The following is a 26969-nucleotide window of genomic DNA, read 5'->3' on the forward strand; positions in this document are numbered from 1 at the left end:
TTATAATGTTTTTTTTCCACACACACTCTTTCATCTAAATTCACTGACCAAAATGCTTCGAAACAAGTGTTGTATTACTAATCATATTATTTATACATCATATTTCAAACATGGCAGAAAGGAATGTTTCCATTAAAAGTATTCTCATGTAAATGCATTTATGCATTTCCTTCACATCCATCAGAGGTTCAGCCTAAAACAAGCAAACTTTGTGAGCCATTAAAAAAAAATAAATAAAAAATTGATTTTAAGTTTTAGGCATGAGGTACTTTTAATCCAGGTATTATTCAGAAAAATTTAACACGTTATTTAGGATGAAGAGCCAATCAAGAAAAGTGTGATATGTTACTGCACAGTTAGAAAACAGAGGCCAAATAGGACTTTGTTATGTAGGGTTTTTAATATGTATTATGTTGTAAATAAAAATGAGAATTTTCTTGTTTTATATGGATTCTTTTTATTAAGGTAAAAATATTGAATCTTTCTATGCAGCTTTCTATTTATGATTAAATAATTCACATTTTGTTAAGCTGCTTATTAAACTGATTCTCATGAAATCTTTTTTTTTTTAAAAAAACAGAGCTGTTTTAAAACATATTCAATATTATGTCTCCCTCTAGTGGCAGTAAAGCAAAAGCTGTCCTTAAATTGGTGAAGCATTTTACTTGTTTGAAATCTCTTGTCTATAGTGATTCTAATTTAGAATTTGAGAGAAACTTTTGCTCTTGAGTCAAAGTATACTTGCTTTTACAGAACTGCCTTATAAAATTGCATATAATTTATAATACAATTTTACTTTCATGCCACTCCTGTTCTAATTTAGTGATATATTGATCTTATACACAGTGTTTGACAGTATTAAAACCAAAAATCAAACCAAACGTACTTTACAGAGTACTGAAAGCTTATAGAGACAGTCTAGAGAAAGCTATGCAGTTAGTGGAACTGAAGGTGTTTCCTTGATTCAAAACAAAACCTCCTTTAGAGAACTAGCTTAAAGAAAAGATTATGCAAAAATTCTCATTGCATCTTTATCCAACACCATCATTTCACTGAACGAAGCTGTCAGACACCATAAAAATGAAAAGCTCAGGAAAAGAAAGATTAAGATCCTTCTTTACCCTGAAACCACTTAGAAGAACTTTGACGTAAGTGCAAATGTTCTTTGCAGCTGGTTAATAAATCTACAGCTGCACTCAGGCTCACTAAAATGTGGTCTATAAATCATGATTGCAGGCAAAGAGTCCTGGCCAAGTCCTGGGGGAAGACTCAGCAGGAATAAACTGGGCAGGCACTGGAAAATCTGATGTTTCTGGTAATTTTGCCCACCCTCAGTCCAGATCTGCTGCTACAAGAATGATCCTCTGCTCCAAGACTGACAGTGACGTAGAGGCTGGTTTTGTTCCTGCAGAGCTCTAGAAAGAAATATGGGTGACTTAGCTGTCAGTGCTTCAGAAGTTTTTACTGCCATGTGATCCCTTCTTCTTCTTCTCAAGAACATGAGAAGTAAAATCATGATTTGAATTTAGATGGGTATCTCATAAAGCTTGATGCATAAGTTCCTGAATCTGCTGATTTCCGTTCCCTTCCCTTTCTGTTTCTTTCCTCTTTCAGCCTGGTGAACTTAAAGACTGGTTTGTTGGTCGGAGTAATGCCCAAGGAATAGATCTAAACCGAAATTTTCCTGATCTCGATAGAATAGTCTATGTTAATGAGAAAGAAGGTGGCCCAAACAATCACCTGCTGAAAAACATGAAAAAAGCTGTAGACCAGAATCCTAAGGTAAGTAGGGACTGCGTATCAAGTCACTTAAAAGCCTATCTATCTCTTCTATTTTTTGCAAGCAGACACATAGCCAGTTCTAGGAGCTGTATGCATGGTCTTTACATGATTCATGTTCTTGTAAATATTTTGTTCGTTTTGTTACTTTAAATTTATCCATTTGATGTTTCTTACTGTTCTTCTCAAAATTTCTTTCTGTAGTAAACCCTTTTGATCCATATTGGTTAATCCTTAGAAAATTCCTCATTCAAAACATGTTTAATTTTAAGGGTTGTCTTGCCATCTCCCTTGGTTTAAAAATATTCTTGCAGATATTCTGCATTTTACCACTGCCAGAACTTCACTTGTGTGTTGTGCTTAATTACACTGCTGGCCAAATACCTATTCTTACATATAACACATGTATTTTTGTTAAGCCTAAGCCTTCAATATGCAAGTTGTCCACATCTGGAGGGATTTTTACCTTCTTGTGATTTCCACAGCAGGAGGATCTAGAGATTGTTGTGACTGCAGTTTCATAGGGTTGTAGCTTTAACAGCCATATTCTGGCCTCAAATTCTAATTATTAAATGAAATATTTTTACTTCCAGTGCAGAGAATAGAGTACATCATACCAGCAATTATTTTATATTTATTTTCCAAATTTAAATTTGCCATACTGTTTTTTTTTTTTAACTTAAATGAAAAAAAGTCCAGCATTGGGATTTCTTTTTCCATGGTATCATTCAGAACTAATTTACACCAGTTTTAGACAGCTATGAAACTGCTTAGACTGGTTCTGTCATAGAGGCCTCATCTAGTTCTCTCTGAAGCCAAAATATGATTGCTCTTCATTTAAATGGCTCGCACAATATTTGTGATCAGAATTAAGTCCAAAATCCATAATTATATAAGCTTCTACACTGAATGCTGCAAATACTGTTTTGTCGTAGCTTGCTCCTGAAACAAAAGGTGTGATTCACTGGATTATGGATATTCCCTTTGTGCTCTCTGCCAATCTGCATGGAGGAGACCTTGTTGCAAACTATCCTTACGATGAGACTCGGAGTGGTATGTAGTATGAGTTAACGTGAAATAGTAGGAGATCTAAATTATATTCTATAATTATTTCACTGCTACCTAAGATCCATTTTGTAAATGTTATGTCACTGCATTATAATGAATTATTCTAGCACGTTACTCATTAATAACTTACATTTTTAAAGCTCGTCACTGTACGACCATGTTTTCTAGTTTTGAAGATAGATAGCTTTTTTCAGTAGCGTTACATCACAAAACTGATGTAATATCTGAGGGAATTGTGGTCCCTCATATATGTAATTAAGGCAACTTAGATCTAAAATTAGGGCTGTTTTTACCCTCTTAACTGAAGCAAGAGACTTGTATCTAGGCCTGTCTTTATGATCTAAGGTTTCTCTACCGGTATCTTTAAATAGCGAATTTCTGAAAGTGATAATATGCTAATAGAAACAATTATCATTGTTTCTACTTTCTCAGTATTGCTCATTTATAAAAAAGTTCGTACTGTGGCAGAGACAATGTTATCCTTTAGCACATGGTAATATTAAAATTTGTTTTTTCTGCCATGAGAAGATGTGCACATGACTGAAATTATCATGATATGATGGTGTTGTTTGTGATTGTCTTTCTTCAGTCTACTTTCACACAATTTAATTGCAAATTATTTTAATATAAGACCCTTTTAGCAGCGACTGTTTTATATGTACTGTATGTTCTCTTATAAAATATCCAAAGCCTAGAATAATTCGGTTATTTTGGTATATTTTGAAATTGTTATCATACATATTAAGGCTGATATCAATAGTCACATTGATGATGGGGCAGACTGGTACAGGCAATTGATTAAATATTAGGGCAATATTACTGTTATTAAAATAATGCTATATTAATTTGTGGTGCTGTAATACACTTACTTCTGTGTAGAGAATTTCCAATCACAGAGCTGCTGTGACACGGCATTCGTAGTCTAGGATGTGACGCCAGTCTGTTTGACTGCCCTTCTAACAATCCTGCCTTCTGGATTTGTTGTTTTCCCTAGGCAGCGCTCACGAATACAGCTCCTGCCCTGACGATGCTATTTTTCAAAGCCTGGCTCGCAGTTATTCTTCTTTTAACCCTGCTATGTCTGATGCGAACAGACCACCGTGCCGTAAAAATGATGATGACAGCAGCTTTGTGGATGGAACAACCAATGGTGGTGCGTGGTACAGTGTCCCAGGAGGTGAGTCCCACTGCAGGGCATTCACCGTCTCTGCTGATTGCTTTAAGCTTGAGTTTTCACCCGTTTAATTACAGACTGGTATGTCACAAGCTTATCCACAATTTTTGTTGTGTTTAAGGCTAGATCAAAGGCTGATGACTCACCGCAGTACATGAATAAAATTCCATAAAGATGATCATGATGCCAGTTTAAAATATTCCTCTTTTACTGCTTTTTCTATAATGTTTCTCCATTCAGGGTTCAGGTTATTACAAATGTGTTTAATGGCGGGCCAGTGATTGCTATGTTAACGTGATGAGAGCTTAAGTAAAAAATAAAAAATCTCATAACAAAACCTGATAAGAGATAGCAGGCTACTAACTGTTCATTATAACCTCAATAATGAAAGCCTCCGACCTTGAAAGATGATGAGGGGCCTGGTTCGGCAAGGCTGTAGACAATGGGAGCTTTGATTTCAATGGGAACAAAATTGAGCCATGAAGATACTTGCATCTTTACACTTCCTTACTTAATTAGTGCTTGATGCATACCAATACCGTTGTTTGCTTTCATCTTAATACTCAAATAGCAGTCTCTGAATGAATTTTACATTTTTATCTGTGCACTTAATGAGTAGGAATCTCCCAAAGTCTTAGCCTAAGTGATAGCCTAACTCTGCTCTGTTACAGTAAAGGGGGTTTTACTACCGCCTTTAAAAGGAGCATAATGAAGCCAGTGCTAAGAGCTTAGGAACAGAACAACTAATGGTAGTGCTCACACAGGCAGCAATTATCTGCTTATTTTTATAGTTGTTATCCCCAGGCTTCACAGAGGCAGTGTATTTCCTCTATGGTGGTACTACTGAGCTGGGTGTAAGGCAAAATTTCAACATTTCTGAATATGACTGAAAAGCAAAAATTTCCCTTTGTGTGAAGCTTTCAACGGACTTCAGTTTGGATCCATTAAAAAAACCTTGAAAAACTGAGTTTGCATGATTTGAAAAAAAATCTGAATATAAATAAAATATTGAAAGCTTTAATAGTTAAAATTAGTTTCATTTCAGTCCAAAAATTATCTTAATAAAATGTTAAATTTTAACTGCAAAAACATGGGTATAATTTTTTCAGTTTTTTTCCTCAGGAAAATGCTATCAAAATCAGTATTTCCATTGTTCTGATGACATCTTTTGATTCTGACTAGACTGCACATGCCAATGGCACTTTTTTGATTGGAAAAATTTGTTAGAAAGAGTGAATTATTTCCTGCTTTTTGCATCTTATTTTAAGTTAGACAATGAATACCCCAAGTGAGACTTTTCTTTTTCCCATGTATTTGTACAATGTGCCAATTAGAACGGAAGTAGGTTAGGGGAAAAGAATCCTTGTTCTAGCTAGGATCTATGGTCCTAGTATACTAGGATCCTGCACCTAATAAAAAATAGTGAGATAACAGTAGACTTAGGGCCATACAGCATGATTCTATTCTTTCAAATGTAAAAATCAGCTGGCAGGCTGTAACTGTTGAACAAAACCTCCATGGTAGTATTTGCCATGGTATGACTTAAAAAACCAAAAATAATTCAGCCAAAATAGTTCTGTTGTTTCCATGTCTAGTGCTAAGGAAAGTAACTACACATTATTTAGTTCCAGTTAAAGTTTTCTTGTAAGCTTTTTTCTCAAAAAATCTTTTTGCCCTGTGCTTTGCATCAGGAAACTGAGATGTGGCAATTAAGTAACCTTTTGTACTGGTGACCTTCTGCTATCTATATGACAATGCACTCAAAGTTAGTGGTATAAGCTGTTGAAATGCAATTTGTATTGATTTTGGAAAAGTATTTCATTGTATCAGAGTTTACAAGGAAAACTCTCTGAAGACCTCGTCTACACAGTGTCTGATCTGGTTCTGAGCTAAGGTGGATCTTCTCTGCCTTTGCACCTTTGGGATGCTGTAGGCTATTCTGGGTCCTAGTATGGGATGTGGTCTACAGGTTAGACTTGTCTCCCTGTGTGAGCTCCCTGGACTGGGTGGAGGCAAAATAGAAGGGGACTTGCCTCAACTTTATAGAGATGAGAAAAACTGGAGGTTTGTGATAGGGCATAGAGATAGGAAATAGGTAGAGTGCGTAATGAAACTGTATTTGGTGTAGAAAGGAGTGCAGTGCTTGGGCAGAGCAGAGGCGAGGGAAAGGAAAAGGAAGGAGTGAGGGACAGCTGAGCTAAGGGAGGTCTCCTGGACTCCCTCTTTGACAGTGCCTCATCAGACCCAGTGCTGTGACCTATGAGGGGTCAGCTTTTCTTTCTAATAAATTATTAGAGTTGCTGTCACTCTCCCGAGCTTATGGTGCTCCCAGTTGTGCTGCATCCTACAAATTTCTTTGTCCCCATCATTTTCCCACAGGGACTTCTACCTTCTGTTAGAGACAGCAGTACATGGTGGGGTGGTAGCAGTCTTCATCAGTATGGAGGGATATTGATGAAGTTAGTATGCAGGGTAGCTCTCTCATATGAATATAGGTTGCTCCTGCATGTGGTTTTCTGAAGTGCCTGATGTTTACAGTAGGAAGACTGAATGTTTGGCAGCAGAAATGCCTGGTAGCAACTCTTGTCTCAAACTAGAATTAAGGATGTACTTTCCATTGAATTCATGTTCTGTCCTTTCCCTCCTTGTAAAGTCTCAAGATTTCCTCATCAAACATCTCTAGCCCTAGTCAAGGTAGCAATTCTCCATTCATGCTTTGGGGTTTTGGGATAGAGAGAGCAGACAATATATAAGGAACATTTGCCACCTGCTTCTGTTTGTTAATTCACCTTTCTGGGAGGAGATTTTCTCACCATTATCTGCTAAATAGTTCCTTTCTTCTGTGGAACAGGGGCACAGAGAGGGGCATTCAGCTCTCCTATGGGATCTTTGTGCTAAATCCGTGGCTGTGATGCCTGTTACACTTGTTTTGTATCAGCTGTCATCTGTAATTAGTTGATACTTGCAGGTTTTTCAGAGAGGAGCAAGCAAAGGTGAAGAGGTTCTTCTCTGTTCAGGAAAGGCCCTTTCAGCCACCAGAGCCTGGGAACAAATGAGCCTGTATACTGACTCAGTGCTATTTTTAACACAGGTCTTCTCCCAATCAGCATGTAATTAATGATTTCGCTTATGCACAAGAAAGCCAAATTGAATTTGCACAGACAACTTTAATTCTGGTATTTCCTTAGCAGTTGAGTGCATGACTTTTCAGTACTAATAATGTTCTTTTAATGTACCTTTTATGTGGAATATCTGTTTGGAAATATAAATGAGAACAGCAGATAGTAATTAATTACTAACTAGCTACATGCCTGTTCTCCTTGTCCTGTCATTACAGAGTCACCTGAGTCTAATCAGACTCATATGTCATTACAAAAATAGCATTTAAGAGCAGCTTACATTGCTGTGTAACTAGGCTATTGTTTAAGTGTTTTTTTAGTTTCAGATCCTGTAGATCCAGACTGTGAATCGCTCTTGGCACTCAATTAGTTCATTCCTAGCTTGAATTGTTACATTTGAAGTTACCAGTTTTAGAATCATTGTTAAGGACTTTTTTTAGGATTTAATACAAGTCATGTAGGAGGCACGTGCTCTCCTCATTACTCACAGGGCTCGAGTTCATCCTGTCCTGCTAGAGATTATTGTCTCTATATACGTAGAAGTTGAATGAGCTTAATGTTGTAACTTGTAATTCAAAATCTAAGTAATTTAGATGCTGGGGGACTCCTTTGGGCTTCACTTGCTTTGTGAAGGTTGGAGTTCCTTTTTTTAAGTTGAAGATATCTTTTTTCTCCCAAATTCTGAGCTTATTTTTGTAAGTATCAACACGGAGAAACTGTAGTCCTTCAGAATTACGGAACAGTGCAATTGTGTTGCTCAGTTCTGAAAAAAAATCCTACTCATAATCAGCAGTGAAAGGCACTCAGAATTTCACTTATATCTGAAGTGTACTAAACCTTTCTGATCTTCAGAGGGTGATCCCTGCTGAAGTATAGAAAATAACTTTTGCACTATCTTTTGTTAAAAGGAGAGGTTTTGGGAGTGTAGGGGTGTGCATGCATGTGATAGATCCCATGTGCGTAACAAGAAAGAGGGAATAGCTCAGTTCGAGGGCTTGGCCAAGGCAACAGGGCGCTTGTGATTTTGAATACATCTTTTGAAATGTATTGAGTTCTTGCATATTCCAGCTTATCACCATGCTTAACAGGTAGTTAAAGAATGCAAATTGTAGCCAGCCAGATGCTTTCCAAATTACAGACATGGGTAGGCCACAGTTTAGAACTAGGCTATCTTCACCCCCTTCACCATTCCAGAGATGCAGACCTGCAGGTCAGTGATGCAGACTGAATCTTTTTCGGGAGCAATGCATATGAACCCTGGACCAAAGCAAGAGCTGGGAAGCAAACTCTAAGATATGGCCATTGTGCACAAAACAGAAAACTATATTCCTTCTTTATTCTGTCCTTGAGAAACTTGGGCGTCCCTGCTATCACCTTGCTTTGGGAGGCAGGGGAGATAGTGGGGAGGAAAACACCAAACAGTCTTCCTGAGAACTGGGGCAGCAGAGTTGCTGGCATCACAGTAAAATTACATCATCCTTCAGCTCCCAGTTCTCCTCTTCATGGATTCTTTCTTTGTTTTAGAAGAAAGACAAGAATCAAGAAAAACAACATTATCTAGTGTCTGGAACAGATGCCTGACAGTCAGCACTGCTGTCAAGATTTTATTCATGACTTTGCTGCTCTCTTGCTGTGGCAAATGGTCCATCTTGCTTTCTGCCTGGTGGGACATCAAACCCTTCCCTCCCAGGAGCACCTTTGCCTTCTACGTCGTGATTTTTCAGGCATCTAAAAAGGCTTAAAAATGAAAACAATCCTTTGGGAATATGAAAAGTCCTGGTTTCTATCAGTAATTAGGAGTCTAGTTGCCTGGTTGGCAGGAAATGGACTATTCACCCTAATGTGTTGGCAAAATCCCACTTGACTCAATCTGTTCACTGCCCTCTGCATTCTTTTTTGAATATGACATCAGCTCCCTGGATGTTGCTATGCACAAGGCCAGTGCTTGGGTAAAGTGATTGCATTAGGTCTCATGTGTAGCTTGCATGGGGGGACATAGGGTTAAATGAATTTGGAGCACTTTTAAATCCTTCAGTGACTTCCATTGGGTTGCTCAAAATGCTTGATAGCCTTTTTCTTTTCAGCCCTCCATCTGAGATTCCACTGACTCTGCTAGGTGGGTCAACTGGGAAGGGAAGAGGTAATTCTAGACCAGCTTTTCTGAAGAATATATTTAAAACCCTCATGGGGACAGCCCCATCCCCCTTTAGCTGGTTGGTCCACTCACAAAACCGGAAACCATTTTGGACATCAGCTGACTCATTTGAGAACATAGGCAATATTTCCATGTAGTCAGAGAAGGGGCTCAGCAGTGCAGAAGAGTACATCTTTCCCATGAAGTTTTTATTCCTAGTGGTGATTATACTATATATATTTTTAAATTCCTATGATTAAAGTTGCGTTAATAATGACAGTTAATGCATGGAAGGCTGTCCAGTACTTATTTATCATATTTCACTTTATCGTGTTTCATATTGTCATATACCATGCCTTACAAAGTGATCACTTTTTACTTTCATCTGGAAATAATTGAGTCATAATTGGAAATAATGTTCAGTTTCTCAAGAGAAAAAAAAAAATTTCTATGTCAGGTATCCAAAAACATATGTTAGATGTGAATATATAGGCCAGGTGCAATATTACAATGAAGTCCTTTCTAAATTGTCTCTGGGGTGAAAGTGTTTTTTGGGATTAATTGTCTTGTTGGTAGCTCTGATTTAACACCGCTGTGTTCAGACCTAAGCTGATGAAATAGAACTGCACCAATTGTATTTATAGGTACATTTTTCTTAATATGACCAGCATCTCACATGTCCCTGTTTGCTCCATGTACTTCAGAACAATATTAAATACATCACCAACTCTTTTCTGGAATTGCAGGAATGCAGGATTTCAATTACCTCAGCAGCAATTGCTTTGAAATCACAGTGGAGCTTAGCTGTGAAAAATTCCCACCTGAAGAAACTCTGAAGGGCTACTGGGAAGACAACAAGAACTCCCTTATCAATTACATTGAGCAGGTAACAAAAAAAGAGGATGGCAAAACATCATGTTGTTGTATGTGAAAGTTCTAAACATTGTGTTGTATAAACATCTAGTTCAAAATCTCTTATTAATCCAGTTGCTGCTTTATAATCCTTATACATCTCTGAGGTGATAAATCTTGGGTGATCTTTTAAAGATATGGAAAAAGAGAGGAAAATAAAGGAGAAGATGGATTAATCTCACTTTACTTAAGCTGTTATAGATATTTAATTTAAATGATTTATATCAGCTCCCTCAATGAAAAGAAATGCACATCTCCAGAGTAGAATTCATTCCACCAGCACTGATACGTATGCTAAGAGGAGATGGATTGCCCTCTACAGATAGGAAAGTATGTTTACAAAACGTGGAATGAATCACTCTGGATGTACAGGGAGCCTAGATGACTAGTTTAGATTACAGCTGCCTGGCAGTTCATTTTAACACCAGGGGAGAACTCTAATCCTGGTTTTGTAGATACTCCCCTGCTCTGTGATTGCATCAGCCGCTGAAATTAAGTATGGAGCCATCTAATGTGATTAAAGTGAAAGATTCCATTAAAAATAATACGGAATCAGGTTAGAAGTCTGAAGCACAGTCATGGGTTTAGTTAACCTTGTTCTAATGGGTTGTTAGAAGTTAAGACTCCTGAAATAGATCTGATTTTTTAAGCATTTAATGCCATGTAACAGACAGAACTGAAAACATGTTTCCAAACAGTGTGGGAGTTTGGGATTTATGAAACCTGTATGTTGTAGTGAAAGATTATGAATAGATCTGATATCATTAACAGGTGCACACCTGGGACTGTGAAATCAGAAACATACATTGTTAGAAAAGCTGGTCAAGTAATAAATGCATTTCTTAAAGGATTTATTTATGCAGGAATGCTTTAGTTGGCCACATAGAATATTTGAAATGTGTAAGTTACACAGTTTGGTTAGTAAGTTATATGTGGGCTGAGGAAAAGGTGTTATCTGCACTGTAGGTTTTTACCCATTTATTATGGGCTTCCTCTCTCTGCTATCCAGCACTTGTTTAGCTCCTTTGCACAGGGGTTAATTTTCTCTAACTCACTGAAAACTATGGTGTCACTGTATTTTCATAGCTGTTAATGTGTGAGAGCTTAATTTGCCAACTTCCTTTGTTCCTGTGGAGCTGCCAGCTTTATCCTCTAAGTTCAGATGGTTTATCTGGCATTGCTTTTTACCATCTTACAGAATAAGAGGTCCAGTTCTATGGTCCAGCTCTGCTGTGTTTGTTGAGGACAGTGCAAATATGGATTTTCTGCTTTTCTAAGCTGATGTCTGCCAGGCATGTCCCACGGTGTAAATTAGAGGAATCCAGTGAACTCAATTATAGCAGCTGAATACATCATATAGGTTCTTAAAAGTGAACGTATATGAACTCAGGAATCTCAGAATAAGATTTGTGATCCTGAAGTCTTCTTTTCAAAGGCCATAGAGTCAGGGAGGTGCCTTAACTCCACAACACTTCCCTGCTTAATTTCCAACCCCGAATAAGATGTGTGTTTGCGCAGGTTCAAAACTTCTCAGTTCTCCCCAGTGCTGAGAGGTCGATACCTACCTCTGTCGGAAGGTAGCTCTTCCTCAGGCAATCTCCTCTGAGGAGATCAGTCTGCTTTCAGAGCATGCAAAAGAAACACCAGCAGGACTGGTCCCCCCACACACTGCAGTCAGATCAGGGCTTTAATTTTATATATGCTAGGCAGAGAAGGATTAGGTAATGCTGGTGCTTACTGGGGACAAAACAGGAAGTGATTCTGAATTTGGTCCCTGCTCCCCAAGTGTTTTGATAGTTCACGTTAAATGTTAGACCAATTGCTATTCCTCCTTCAAACCTAAAGAAAGCAGGGAGTCCTGTTCACTTTAAAACTGAACGGAGAGAGTTTTAAGCGATCCCAAGAGGCCAATGCATGTCCTTCTGTAGCCTGGAGTGTGTTGCTGAGAGACAAGAAGGAATTAGGACATGACCCATCATAGCCTTTCTCTCGCAGGCCGTGTGGGGAGCGCTGTGACTAAATGACCCAGCTCAAAGACCTGGGTTGAGGTCCACAACACAGAGAGCTTAGGCATCTCACACCGAGTTCTCGATTGCCTATGGAAGTCCAAGTGCTTAAATTTAACCTTGTTCATGTTTGACTTCTAAGCAATTATGTCCTTTATTAGCCCTAAATTCTTCAATTAGTTGAAGAAACTAAAAAAGTTGTTTTTCAGGCTGCCTTTCAAAACTTTTCAAAACATTCATTAATTCTCAGTAACAGAGAGTTTCAAGTGAGCGTTCATTTCTGTCCTGGTTTGCTGCATATTTCTGAGAAATGTTTGCATAGTGTGAAGAAATTAGTATAACTAACGGCTGAATTCTTTTGACTCAGTCACTGCTCTTTCCATTAAGATGTTTAATAATTATCCTTGATAGTTGTCAGCATGTGAACTGTGGGATCTATAACATACATCATTAGATACATCCATAGATACTTCGCTGGCTGAAACATCCACCTTTTCTTAAGAATTGTTCAATCATTTCCCATGTGTTGCTAACTTTATTCATTTACTTTTTAGATTCATCGAGGAGTGAAGGGGTTTGTTAAAGATCTTCAGGGCAATCCAATAGCAAATGCTACAATCTCTGTTGAGGGAATAAGCCATGATATTACATCAGGTGAGTGTTGTACTTCAAGAAAACAAGAAGTGCTAGAGTCAGACCATTGCAGATCTTGTTAGCTGAAGCTTACTTCGGTGAGCAAATTTTGAAGCTAGGAAAACATGTGGTGTCTCAGGAAGATTGTTACCTGCGGGATTTCATGAATCTTCCTATTCTATTTTGCTTTCAAAGGAGCTAAAGACTGGTTGTTGGGATGTGACGGGTCTGTGTTGTGAATCATTTCTTATGGCTGTTGGTGACTCATGCTTAGCTTGCCTTCTGATTTGGGGTGCAGGTAGTGTTTCACAGCTCTGGCAGGATTTAATGTCCTGTTTGCAGTGCCATTTTGAGTATAAAAGCGAAATTGCAGTCCAAATCTCTTATATTACTTATGATGCAATCATACCTTTGGTATGTAAATTCTTGACAGATTTTCAGTTTACGTAATTTCATTCTGTGAAGATAAATTCTATCTGCTGTTTACAATTATGTGACATACTTTTTCTTTCAGAACTGCCCTTCTAAAAATATTGTGTTGGTGTTTATAGAAAGTTGTGTGTCACCTCTTCACTGTTGTTGCACCTTGTTCTAGAGGTAAATTTAAAGGTAGTTTGCACAGTGCCAGCTTGAAGTCCTCACTATAGACGTATGCGTTCTCATTTTGAATGGCAATTTTGTATTTGTACAAGATACTGGTTAGAAAAACAATAATAAAATGCCAATGCTTTGTGCATGACCTTACATTATGGTCATTTTCCCACCAATATGTCTCTCTATAGTGTTACAGAGGCAGAGAATACTGTGATACAGGACTGATCGGCCCGCCAGTTAGCTTCCACTTGTATTTATTCTCACATCACCTGCAAAGAGGGCAGCATTTCTACCAACCAGGAGAATAGCCCATAATAACATGAGCCATCTTCTTTCACTGTATGTAAAAAGGGAACAAAGCATAAAGGCTGGGAATAAATAGACAGGGTTTATGAAGAGGGAATAAGTGGTGAAAAGAGATACTTTGAGGTACTGGAGATTGATACAGATGATATTACACTTCATGCTCTTATGGTACAGAAAAGCATCTAGTCATGAATCCTCTCACATCACTGTGTGCATATCAGCCTGGAAGTCATGTATTGTCAAAACACTGAGAAGATAAGCACTCAAATTTTAGCACGTTCAGAAAGAAGGATAAATGTGTTTTGGCTTTTTTTCCTGCCTCTTTGTTCATGACTTCAAATTCAGCTTTGTTTTAGTGCCGGGTAGTAGAACAGTCATTATCATAGCTCTACAGCAGTATTTTTATTTTGTCTTTTACAAAGAAAAAGGTCGGGGAACAACTTAGTTTGAAGCCAAAATTCTTTAAATCAGAGATTTCTGAAATGGACTGACTATTGATATTTGCTGACCATGTGAATTGCAGACATTTAAATAATACTTCCCTCTGTGCTTGGACGCTTCTAATGTCCCTGCATAGCTGCAGAAGTGCTGAAAAACATTTAGGGAACTAGCAGTAATAGCATGGCCAAGAGTTTTAAATGGCACTGCTGACTGATCTTTAGAATAGATCTTGTAAAATCTTCTGAAATTCTGTGTATAAGGAGGAGATAGAGAACTTCACAATATTAGCCTGTTTGTATTAGACAGTTGGCAACTTATAGCACACAGAGGATCTGATTCTCTGTGAAAATGGTAAAGGGCCATTTCTAGAGTATAGGGTCATGCGTTTTTATTCTGCGACAGGAAAAGATTCTCTGCAGTAACACTCAGTAACTAGGAACCTTTCTTTGACCTCAGTGGATCAAGCTTTCATTTATTCCTGTAGCTAAATGGAAAAAAAAGCCTCAGACATTGCCAGGATACTGGAATTTGCAGATATTGATAGTTCACAGGTGAAATATGTGAAATATCTCATGAAATAATTATTTAAGCCTTTCTCTGCAAAGTAACCTGAGAAGGATGGTGCTGTTTATTTAAACTTGATTACAGCAAAGTTTATTTACATTTGGATTTTCAGAATACTGAGGGACATAAAAGATGTTGCATGGCAAACTGAAATTCAAACACTTAAAAGGAGCTAGCTAGTACCTTGGCTAGTGGAGTGCTTCTAAAGTAGAATAATGTCCCAGACTGTCCTTTTCTTCCATGTGCTAGAGAGCCTTCAACCTGAAAAGGCAGAATCTTTCATGGAGGGGGTACAGCACAAGTTCAGAGTTTAAATCTAACTTTTGGTTACCTGAAGAGAAGAAAATCTGTGATGTTATATTTTTATAGCACTTACAGAAGAATCCTTTCAGACAGACAAAAGAAAAGGGCTGACAGGAATAAGAAAGATGCTGAACAAGGCATACAGTCCCTTTTCCTTATTTGCATAATTAGTTTTATGCATACTTCTTTTAATTGATTTTTTTCTGCTTCTCTACAGCCAAGGATGGCGATTACTGGAGGCTGCTCGTGCCTGGAAATTACAAACTTACAGCTTCAGCACCGGGTTACCTAGCAATAACTAAGAAGGTAGCTGTTCCCTTTAGCCCTGCGGTTGTGGTAAGTGCTCACATGTGTGTTGGTTGATCTTCTCTTATAAAAAAATAAAAGTCTCATATTTTTTTCCTTTATGGTATATGTATATTCTGAAAGTACACTGCTACTCATGGTAAATGCCAGTATATGCTAATTTAGAAAACAGACTGGAAACCTACTCTTCTAGTACTTGTTGCGTAAACCACTAAGAATACTCCCATTTTACACTTGTTTCATCTGCTATTGGTCTGGTGATGACACAGAGAAAGATAATATTGAGATAATTGTACTTGTTTTTATTTATGTATTAATAGCAAATCAGATAGAAGATTACAGAATCTCTCTACATAGTATGACATAAAATTAAGAGATGTTGAGGTTTTCGTTGAGACTTGATGTTTTTAATCTAAATTGTCAAGTGACTACCTGCATAGGTTAAAAACTGTGTTTAGCTCTGTGCAGGTGGATAGTGAGGGAGCTCTGTACTGTGTGGATACTCAGTATATTTGATGAATAAGACTTAGGCTGTATTTAAGAGTTCAGAAGCATTCTCAGTTCATCCTCCACACAGGTGTGGATTCCACACTTAAAAATTAAAATAGATGTTCCTTTCTCTAGTGTATATCATACACTAGGATGAATTATACTAGCACATCATGTCCATACTAATGAGCCATCTGTTAGAAAAGCTCCCTGGATTTTTCTAATGGCATAAAATAGAAAGCATATTTTGATATGCTGGAGGTCTGCATTGCTAGGTGTTAGCAACACACTGATAATACATTTTAATATATGCTAAAAGATTTAGCCTATTATTCAATTCCTAATTATCTAGGCCCATATATTTTAAAGTGTTTATACAAGCTAAGGACTGGACAGATGTCTGGCTTCCTTTGGAAATTTTACTACAATAGCTATCTGCGTTTTTAGATACGTTTATTGTACTGGTATACAAATATTGCACATTAAAACAATCTTTGGAAAAACACTAGCCTAAAATGGAAGGTACTTTCCCTAGCCCCATGCGTATGTGAAATACCTTCTTTCAGTAAGTGACTCTAAAAACCTACACTTCTCTCTCTGCATATGCTTACCAATGTTTTTGATTCTTTCTGTTACTCAGGTTGATTTTGAACTGGAGTCATTGTCTGAAAGAAAAGAAGAGGAGAAAGAAGAGTTGATGGAATGGTGGAAGATGATGTCAGAAACACTAAATTTTTAATTGAAGATTTTGGCTTTACAGCTTTTAATCTATTATATGTTGACTTAGTATAATGTACTGTGGAAAGTCCCTATATTTTAGATATTGTGCACTTCACAGTAATTAACTTTGATTTTTTTTCAGACATCTTTTGATTAATATGATTAAAAATAACTATTAGACTCTGAGCTAGATAAATAAGTTATTAATTTTCTTTCATATTGTTATAGAAAATTTACTCTTATATATAAAATGAGCAGAAAAAATGAGTGAATGTCTCTGCAACCTATACGGAAGTACAATCCCTTCTGTATCATTTACAAGTTCAGAATATGTAGGTTAACTCTTGATTTTAAAAAAGAAATACGCTGTAGTCAGTTCCCAGTACTGCCAGAAATATTTGACAGTACATAGTAGTAGACAGTGCTCCTTACTGAATTATGTAATGAATGTTATTGAAAAGATTTATAATAACAGTGTGGTGGTGTAATAATGTTTTACAAGGATTAAAATTCAGTACAACATTTTGTACGTCTCTGGTGTTGAGGCTATTTAAATATGTAAGAAACATAAGCTTCTGACTTCATGTTAGTAAGTGGAAAGAATCTGCATAAGTGCTTTCATTAAAGATGGCATGAAATGAATCCAGGGAATAACAGACCTTTATTCCTTAATCTGCTAATGATACTTCAAGGCTACATTTTAGTTATTTTTCATTACTTATCAACCAAATTAAAAATTCTGAATGGATGAAGAAGAAAAGCTTGTACATTTTGTTAATATGCTGCTTTTGTTCATGTTTTACAGCAAGAAAAAAATAATCGTTTCAGGTGGTCTGTTCTAATTATCTAACTACTTTTTCAGCAATCTTTAAATGTGTTAGTGTTGTCTAGATAAGCAGCTGAAAGTTCATATGTTCACTGAAAGCTACCAAAACTTCACAGTTTAGAAAATGAACAGGAAACATGCTGAGGACAGGCAATTAGCCTCACAAGGCAAGAATGGTTTTGTTTCAACTCTGTTTCTTCTTCTGGTTAGTCATATCTAAAACTAGAAGATAGATACATGGAAATTTCATCAGTGTGGTGAAATTTTACCAAAGTATTTGAAGCTAAAAAGATAAGCAATTTTGATTCAAAAAGATCTTTCAGCCTCCCTTTTTTAGTATTTTTGAATTAACTTTCTTTAATATTTTGTCTAACACAAGTGAAACTTGCAGGAGTCAGAGAATACACATGAGCTGTCAAATCTTTAGCCGGTGCAAGTTTGATATAATTCTGTTGAAATCACTGCAGGTATACTACTTTATAGCAGCTATGCGTATGTTTGAAAGCTTAGACATTATTGCTGGTCTATTTTAATTCGAGATCAGGTGTTTGATATTGACAGTGATACTAAAGAAACAGATGAAGGAAATCTGTGTTTTAATTGACATATGATTTTAGTTAATGTTGTAGGAGTTTAGTACCGTTCAGAACCAACCGACAATGCACCATCACACTCCCTCCTTAAGTGAAAAATCACATGTTTAGGAGTAGGATCCAAGTTTACCTCCTTTGGGTATTTAAAAATCTACTGATAATACTGTTTTTTGAGAATTTGGAATTCTTTAATAAAAATAGAACTTGACCTTTTAAAGTAAAAGGCTCAAGGTTTAATGCGCGTTGGTAAATTGAACAACAATAAGATGGAATAACCTTTCTCTTGGCAGATTAAGAATTTACTATTCAACGTGTAGATGAGTATCTAAGCAGTAGGTATTGATTTCCAAACTTTAGGGGAACTTTGCTTGCTGTGAATCATTGTACAATGTTGACCTTTGAATCTCCATCCTGATGAAGAACACCCATGGCAAACAAAGAATCATATCTATATGTATGTCTTGATAATAACTTGTGCCTGGCTATGGAAAAGAACGTGCACAGATAAAGGATGCCTGATTATACCCACTCAGTTGTTTGCTACATGGCAACTTGAAAGAGTAAGAACAAAACACAGTCTGTATGCCTGGAAGTAATGATACTATTTTCAACTGAACCAGATGAAATCAAAACAAATAGTATAAAAATTAACCAAAAAAAGAGACTGCTGGCATGTGGGTAAATGGCTACAGGAGAGTTTCTGACCTGTAAATTGGTGTAATAAGGCAAGTGTATATTTGTACAGATCACCCTGCTCTGCAAACTTCCAAACCTTACAATTTCAGTCCAAACAATGTTATTACATTGTGCAAATCTTGTCATGCATCCACCACCTTGGTGGTAGATTCTCTGGCATAGTTAGTGCAGACATTACATCAAACTGATCTCATAACAGATTTCTAATCTTTACTTATATTACATATATAAGATTCTCTAGCTTACTATTTCATGCATTAGTGATTACATGTAGCGTCCCATAAATGATCTCTTTTTTTCTTTGGAAAACACTATTAGCTTGCTCTTATTGTGATGAGACAGGTTACAGTAATTAAATGTTACAACACCAGAACCACTGTCACTGTTCTCGCTGTAGGTAAACATTTTTAAGAACAGCATAGCCAGAACTCTCAATAAATAATTCATTATGTAGCTTTTCTAGCTGACTTGAACTGTGTTGTAGGACTGTGTATGTTTAAATGGAAGATTAAAGTGTTGTGTGATGCTGAGCTTTTTGTTAAAAAGGCACGTGATGTACTATTGTACAATAAATCTACAGGTTTATTTAAAACGTAAAACGTGTGAATAATTTACAGGTTCAAAACACTTTTTGGATGTGCAGGTCTGTAAAGTATGCCATAAACCTCCTCAGTGAGATGTGTGTGCCAATTGATTTGTTACATGAACAGAGAATCAACACTGGGATTAGTGCCTTTATCCCACTGAGAGCAATCTGTAGCCCCTTAACTTTGTGCCGGAACAGCCTTCTTTTGGATTATATGTTTTACATTTTTCCCATGCAGATTTTCAAGTCTACATGGATGGGATTGAGATGCTCTACATTCGTACAGCATCAGTGGGGACAGTGTATACTTTCATGAGTCTTTCCCTTTCATAGTATTTACAATTCTATTCTTTTTCCACATTAATCCTTAGGATTAGTAAACACAGTTCATAGCAAAACTGGGTGGTCCTACACATTCCTGTAATTATAACTCCAGTGGCCAGGATTATAATAATGAAGTGCATGAAATAAAAGCACTGCATCTAGACTATGTTTCCTTTTTCCTAGGTGGTGGTGTTCTCCTTGATATGTCTGAGTTGAAACATAATCGTGGCTATTTCTGAGCTGACAATGACATCAATTAAAATGTAAATTACAACTAAAGGTGGTGCATAAGAAGGGGAGGAAAGTAGAATTGCTACAGATTTCTTATTCTGTGGTATTTTATCAGTTCTAGCATTTGATAAATAGTCCATTACAGGAAAGAGGATTCAGTGAAGGACGACAGAAGAGTTTAAGTTTAGAGGAGAAATGTAAGGTCAGACAGTGTAGTTACCATGAACCTGATTCTCTCCCATATCTGAGCTTTGTTTGACTCAGGACAGTGAAGCTCGTAGAGCAGCAGCAGTTTGTTTTTAGGAGCTGGTCTCTAAGAGTCAGAGCTGTCTCCTAAAACTTCCCAATAAACCTACTCCAGCAGAGGGTGACATGTTTCCTACTTGTAGCTTGAAGGCACCGGAAATGCAAGACCCAGAAACATCACTCCCACCCTTGCTTTCTGACTCCTTGGATCTTGCAAAGGGCCAATTCTGAATATCTTCTTGCAGGTATTACCTGCTATGTAGCTGGGAATAACTTACTGCTTGCTAGCGTGGCTCAGAAGGTTGGCCATCGACACTGTCTCTATTCCAGTATTTCTGATTTCTATAATTAAACCCAGAAAACAAACACACCCAAGACTTTTTCTGAAAGTCATGGTATAAAAGCCCAGTGGGATTCTTTGTCTCTTGGCTTCTGAGGGTTTTGAGTGAGCTTGTGTTAAGTTTCCACTTTTAAAGTCTGCTTTTGGAGGAGAAGAAAGCGACAACCGAGAAGCTGATGTAATCCTGCACCTCCAGGAGCTAAGGTTTTAAGCAATATAGCAGGCATTGGAATAGGCACTATAAAAAATGAAAGCTCTAGATACAACTGCTGTTTACTTTTACTAACAGCAATAATGGGAGCTATAATAATTAAGTTAAATGGTCTTGCAGTGTTGATCTTTCTTCTACTCTTCTCTTTTGTTTTGCCTCTCTGAGTCCTAGGTATCGTATTTCAGCAATGACTTAAACATGTCTTTAATTAGATACCATTTATCACAGTGCTAGATTTTCCCTGAATTAACGGTTAAGACTTGTATGTTATTTTAGCTTTGCCCTACTTTGTATTAAGTTAAGCCACCACAGATTTTTGTAATCACACAGCCCTCTGTGCAACAGTGGAAATTGTCAAAGATAGAAGCTGAAGAGTTTGGCTCCTGCATTGGGAATGTTGAGGGAATTTGGCATCTGGGAATGTGCTGGAAGCCGTTTAGTATTGTGAAATAAGTAAAGTTTCTAGATTTTTATGCTAATTTTTCTTCAGTAAAGTTCTGAATAAGATTATGGGCCTAAGGGATCCTAGGAGTGCAGTATGTCCGTAGCTTTAAGGCTTCAGCTAAAGCTACTCTGGAAAGATTCCCATTAGCATCACTGGGGTTTTTGTCAGACCCTCAGTCTGGGATCTGATTAATTGAAGCTATCTGTTGCCAAGGCTGCTCATTTTGGCTTAGCAGTACTTGTTCCTTACTTTTTCCAGAAGAAAAATGCAAAATAATAAAGAAGAAATTAAGTAAATTTTCACAAAGTGAAATAACCCTTGTTTAAGGGTTACTGCAAGAGCAAAAGTAGAAATAATGGAGATTAACATGACTAGTGGCACATTACAGCTCAATAAGCCTCTGAACCACTGGTCGCTAGAAGATAGGAGGATAAATCAGGGGGACATTTTTGTTACATCCACCACGAAGGATGTGATCAGGGCCATAATCAGAGACAAAATACTGTGCTAGATGAACTTCTGACCTGATGATAACACTGTAACAATAAAGGAGATAACACCATTGCAATACAATCCAATAATTTGAGATTTCTGTTCTCCAGTCCTCTGAGGCGCATACTCTGGTATCCAAGTGTGCAGAGTCAACATCCCTCTTCCACATTCCAACACCTCTAGCTCAAAAGGTAAATTAAACACGTTTCAGAAACTATGGACAAGATTCAAGAAGGGACTTGGCTGCCAAGAGCAGTACAATATTACGGTTTGTTTTGCCTCCCTTCAGCTCACTAAATATCTGCTCATGGGACTTTCCTTGGCTGCCTGCAGTTCTCTTGCTGGGAGTGTCAAAAACTAACGCAGCCTGAGCAGCTCAAGGCTTGTGCCAAGACCCATCAGGACCAGCTTACAGGGCACTCTTGTGTCTAAAGGCCCTAAGTTTACATTTGCACCATGCAGCAGGTGCCCTATGGTGTGTCCTGACGTCCCGAACCCTCAGTTCTCCAGAATGGGAACTTAACCAGAGCAATACAATAGCTCACTTTTGCCTGGTGTGCTGTGGTATCTTCCCATGGAGGTAGACAACTGCTGCATCTCCCCGATGGTGTAGGAGGAAGGATCTGGCCTATGCCCCGACTTCGCGTCAGATCATGGCAGGCATCCAGACTTGGAGGCTGGGAAGTGCTTCTGGATCCCAAAGGTTAGACTTGGTTTCAGAAACTCAATCTGAAAAGGAATTGCAGTAAACTTAGGTTACTTAACTCCTTCTCTCCCATTCAGATCCCAATAATTTATTTTAAGGTGTATTCTGACTGTGATATTTATCCTTATATACACACATATAAGCAAATCAGCTTTGTGTTCCTTATTCAAGGGGCTGGAATGCTTTTCAGTTTCAAGAAGCATTGGATAAAACACTGCAGCAGCCCTGGGAGCAGGACTGCACTGAAATGGGACTGTGCTGCACAGCACTGGTTGTTGTTGTGTGGCAGGTGAGAGGCAATCACTCAGATCCTGGTGGTATTAGGTCTTAATGACTGTGATGAAAGTTGTTGGGAGGCAGTCTGAAGAACAACAGCGCCTGCATATGTTTAGATTATAAAAACATAGGTCCCAGAAAGGTCTTATCTGCAAAGAAAAGATTTAAATGTTGCAAAGTTTAGCTTTTGGATGCATTGTGTGAATATACCTAAATGCATGCGGAGGTAAGGGACAGGGCAAGAATCTACAGTGTCCTTTCTAGACTATTTTGGGCACCTAATTGCTCAGACACCCTTGTGGGGAGCTATTACATTGACCATGAAGGGAACATGGCTTTATGAATTAGACATGTGAGTCCCAAGTGGCCCCTTGGGTTATGTGGCCAGGTAGCTCTGGAGGGCAGAGGGCAAAGCAGGTGCCCCTCAGAGGGGAGACCTGGCAGCCAGCTTACCAAAGAGGCAGGGAAAGCATGGGAAGCCACTGCTCCCAGGAATATTTTAAAGTAGGTAACATAATTCTAATGTAGTCGGTGGCTATGTGGAAATGACCAAGGGGGCTCCTGGCTCAGCGTGCTGGCTCTTCTGCCCCCTGCCTGATGCACCAGATTCCCTTCATGCATTGTGTTGAAGCCTGTAGACTTGAATCTTTTACTGCATTTTGCCCTAAAAATCCTATTAGCTATTGTAGTAGGAATTCTGCAAAAGAGACTTCTGAAGGGAGTCTTTTCTTGTGCCTTCTTCAGGAAACTGGAAGACTAAATGAGAAGAAACTCATTCTGAACTTCATTATATGACGCATGATACATTCTCATCCAAATAAAACCAGATCCTGTCTTTTGCTTTCCAGTTGCACATTTCCAATTGACAAGTTTCAACATCAGATGCCTCTCTGTGTATATGGTAATATGCAAGATGTTAAACATTTGCAGAATCTTCTGATCATTCTTGTAATGTCTCAAAAGTTAGACATAGCTTGCAGGGGATTTCCACTGAAAAGAAACAAGATTCGGAGGACATTCTAAATTAAGTCAGTGAATATCTGTTGGCCAGTGTACTGGAGGCATTACAAAACGCCAAGATAAATTCAAATTAATGTGAAAACTATTCAGTACTATTAGTTATAGGATTACATAAGTTGCTGGCATATTAAATTAAAAATTCTTAGATAAATAGTTGCCTGGAAAATAAAGTGCAAAAAAAAACAAAAAAACCCCACATATAAGACAGTTGAACAAATGTCACAGAAGAATGAATTTTTTACCCAGTGGAACTTTGTTTCAGCACAGCAGTTAAATTTGTAGATGTAGTCACAGACAGTTTCAAAATGAATTTATCTCACAGACCTTATTTTAAATTTGAGAAAATTGAAACCAAGATAAAAATAGAAAATACTGTGAATTCCAAAACAGAAATACAATAATTACAAATAAAATGATTGTAAAAAAATTGCAGTAACTATTTGTTTAACAACACTGTTGACTTTAGATAAAACTTTTTGCCCGTCTTAGATGCCTTTAAAAATTATAGAATGAAAAATCATAAAAAGGGTTATTAATAGGTAAATGGTAACATTTTGAAAACAAACAATTCTGCTTCCACTTGAGTCTTTCATTTTTAAACATGTCCATTAAAAAAATTGAGATTTTAGGGTATAATGTTATATTTAAAACATTTTTCTGGTTTGATAGTTTTCATTAATGTATCCACATAACTGGACCCACAATCTAGCAAAGAGAACCATAACAAGATCAAAAGGTTGGCAGATGAAGCTAGGCAAATTCAGAAGAAGTAATGTTTAATATTTTCTCAGTGAGGTTTATTCACTTTTTCAATAGTTCTTGTAACTGTATAGTAGATTTTTTCATCACATCATAGATTTTTTAAATAAGACCAACGTCTTTCTAAAAGACACATTTATGATGTTTGGCTGAACCAGTCCTCTGTTCTTCATGGATACACCCTCTAAGGTGATTGTCTTATTTGGATTAATTATTTCCTGAGGTATTAGAAGATCACACTCCCCTGGAGCTTTTGTGTCATCATTCTAAAAACAATTTTGGATGCATTAATTACTAGATTTTGAGAATTCAGTCTCGGCTTCTGTGGGCAGTATCTCTATGCCATTAAAAACGTGTGGGTATTGATTTTCTATGTATGTCTGCTTTTGGGTTCCCTTACCATCTACACTCTGAACAAAAAACAAGTTAGATTTTAGCCTTGACTTTAAACTGTATTTTAAAACATGCCTATCAGATGTCATATAACAGAACCTGCTGAAATGCTGTAATAATGTGTTTGACATTAACATCAATGAAAACACTTAAGAGGACTTTCTCTCCTCCTTCAGTCTTATAGGGGTTTCATTTTTCCCAGAATTACAGTATTCCTAGAATTTACTAACTACAGCCTGGCTTACTTGTAGAACGTTTACAATGTCAGCAACTTTGGCTCCCATAACATTCAGGAAAATTGCTTGTATCGCAAGTCTCCATTACTCTCAAATCCAGCTACTTTCATTGGGAGGGATGTGAAGTCAAAGCCAGGCATAATTCCTCCCCCTCTTCAGAAGTTTTTAGTTGTTCTTTCTGCACAGTCTCCTTTTTTCATTCCAGTATTCCTGACTATGAGATGCCTGCTAAAATCCTTGAAGATCTATGTGCTGTTGAAGACACAGGATTCCAGGTCAGTACATATCAAATAGATTGTGGTACTGCTAAATTTGTTATCTAAGAGATGAAGCTAAGATGGTGTTGATAATAGAGGGTAATATGGTCACAAAACATGCACTGTTTTTTCCTTTTGAATAAACAGCCTCATTATTCTGGGCCTTCGGACAGAAATTGCTGAAGGCAAAGAATAGTCTTTATTTTGTATGTCCAGGCAGACCTTCACTGAGCAATTCTTCTCCTTGAATTTCTAAGAAACTGTTCCAGTGCTAACAAATCTTTTTTATTTACAGAGAAGTGAAATTCTTCCAGCACGATATTTTTCAAGTGTTGCTTTTCTCCTTTTCAAGCATTCAGTTTTGCTAAAACTGCTTCTCACAGTTGGAATATAACAGAATAACGAGCAGTTGTGTCCAATATTCATCCAAATTTTGAAGATATACACCCTAATATTTAATTTGAATTGCTGCATTGTGAAGATGCATGTGCAGTGGGTTTTTCTTAAATAACCTTTTAAGGGAAATTATCTTGGGACATTTTAAGGAGTTATCGCAATAAAATAAATTACCGAAGTGGATTGACCTTTTGAAAATGTTTCATTTTGCTGCTGGCTTCTAGCAGAAGGACACTCTGACAAAGAATATGTTTCATTGATACATAGTTGATCTTTTTTTCTTGGGGAGAGGGATGAGTGAGGTAAAGGACTTCTTCAGAGTGAAAGAGCACAGATGGGGTTAAAAAGGTGTAATCAAAAACTGCAGTTCAGTTCCTTTTCTGCTTCCATTTATTCACAGGTCCTCATACTATTAATTCTATTAGTGCAAACAACTGCATGATAACTTATACATTACTGGACAAATGTATACTTTGGTGGATACTGATTAAACCATAAAAAAGCAGTAAAAAATGGAAACAAAAATTAAGGTCATGAATATATTTTTTTATTAATATATGTACAATATACATACAATATGTACACATATGTATTTCATCATCCCTGAATTTCAGTACTTCACTCTAAGTGTTTTCTTTGCATATCCTTTTAACAAACAGCAGCAGTAGGGGTTATCTCAGATCTTTGTATTTGTTGACCAGTAATAAATTAACAACCTTTTCTCTCACTTAACCAGTGGGAAGCACAAGATCTGCCATTTTTCTTAGCATATTACTGTCAACTGTAGGTGACTCAGACTTCAGGACTGGGGACCTCATGTTTTTATTCATATTCCATTTCTCATTTTCCCTTGCAAGGCATATTTTTTCTAAAAGAGAGGATGGTCTCATGAAATGGCTTTGTTTGACCTATCCTAATCCCTACCCCATTAACTTGAACACTTGATTAACTCATCAGTTCAGATAGTTTAAGTTACTGCTTTCTTGTATGATAGTCTTGGATAAAGACCTGAAGAGTCTTAATCTTAGAATCAGAATCATACTCCGTTATGAGAGGCAATATTAGGATAAGCTTCATAGACCGCAGGCAAACAGCTAAGCACCTGACTGTACTGAGGCACACCCAAAGCAGCTCTTTCTTGACCACGGCAGAGGTTGAGAGCTTGAAATATGCATGCTTATGGCAACTCTGAACATACAGTCAAGGAAGATAACCAAGCTGCACCACACTTTTAATCTTAAACAACTTCTTCTCCGAGGACATCAGATAATTATATTACAGATTTTCACAGCTGAGTAGATTATTAGGGGAGAAAAAGTTTAGAAAGGGATTCTGTTCAATATGTTCTTCCTCCCAACTTTTCCCTGTGCTCAGTTAAATAACTAATA

The 26969-nt window shown here is 37.3% G+C and overlaps 1 protein-coding gene across 1 annotated transcript in view; it reads left to right on the top strand.

Moving 5' to 3' along the window:
• Positions 1–19255, top strand: part of CPE (carboxypeptidase E) — a 61569-nt gene extending 42314 nt beyond the window's left edge. The window contains exons 3-9 of the mRNA XM_067297888.1: positions 1615–1782; positions 2715–2832; positions 3842–4024; positions 10021–10160; positions 12747–12846; positions 15251–15369; positions 16469–19255. Of these exons, the coding sequence (XP_067153989.1) occupies positions 1615–1782; positions 2715–2832; positions 3842–4024; positions 10021–10160; positions 12747–12846; positions 15251–15369; positions 16469–16567 (927 nt within the window). The 3' untranslated portion in view covers positions 16568–19255. The remainder of the gene's footprint in view (positions 1–1614; positions 1783–2714; positions 2833–3841; positions 4025–10020; positions 10161–12746; positions 12847–15250; positions 15370–16468) is intronic.
• The last annotated feature ends 7714 nt before the right edge of the window (positions 19256–26969 follow it).

This window comes from Apteryx mantelli, chromosome 5 (genome assembly GCF_036417845.1).
Source record: "Apteryx mantelli isolate bAptMan1 chromosome 5, bAptMan1.hap1, whole genome shotgun sequence".
NCBI lineage: Eukaryota > Metazoa > Chordata > Aves > Apterygiformes > Apterygidae > Apteryx > Apteryx mantelli.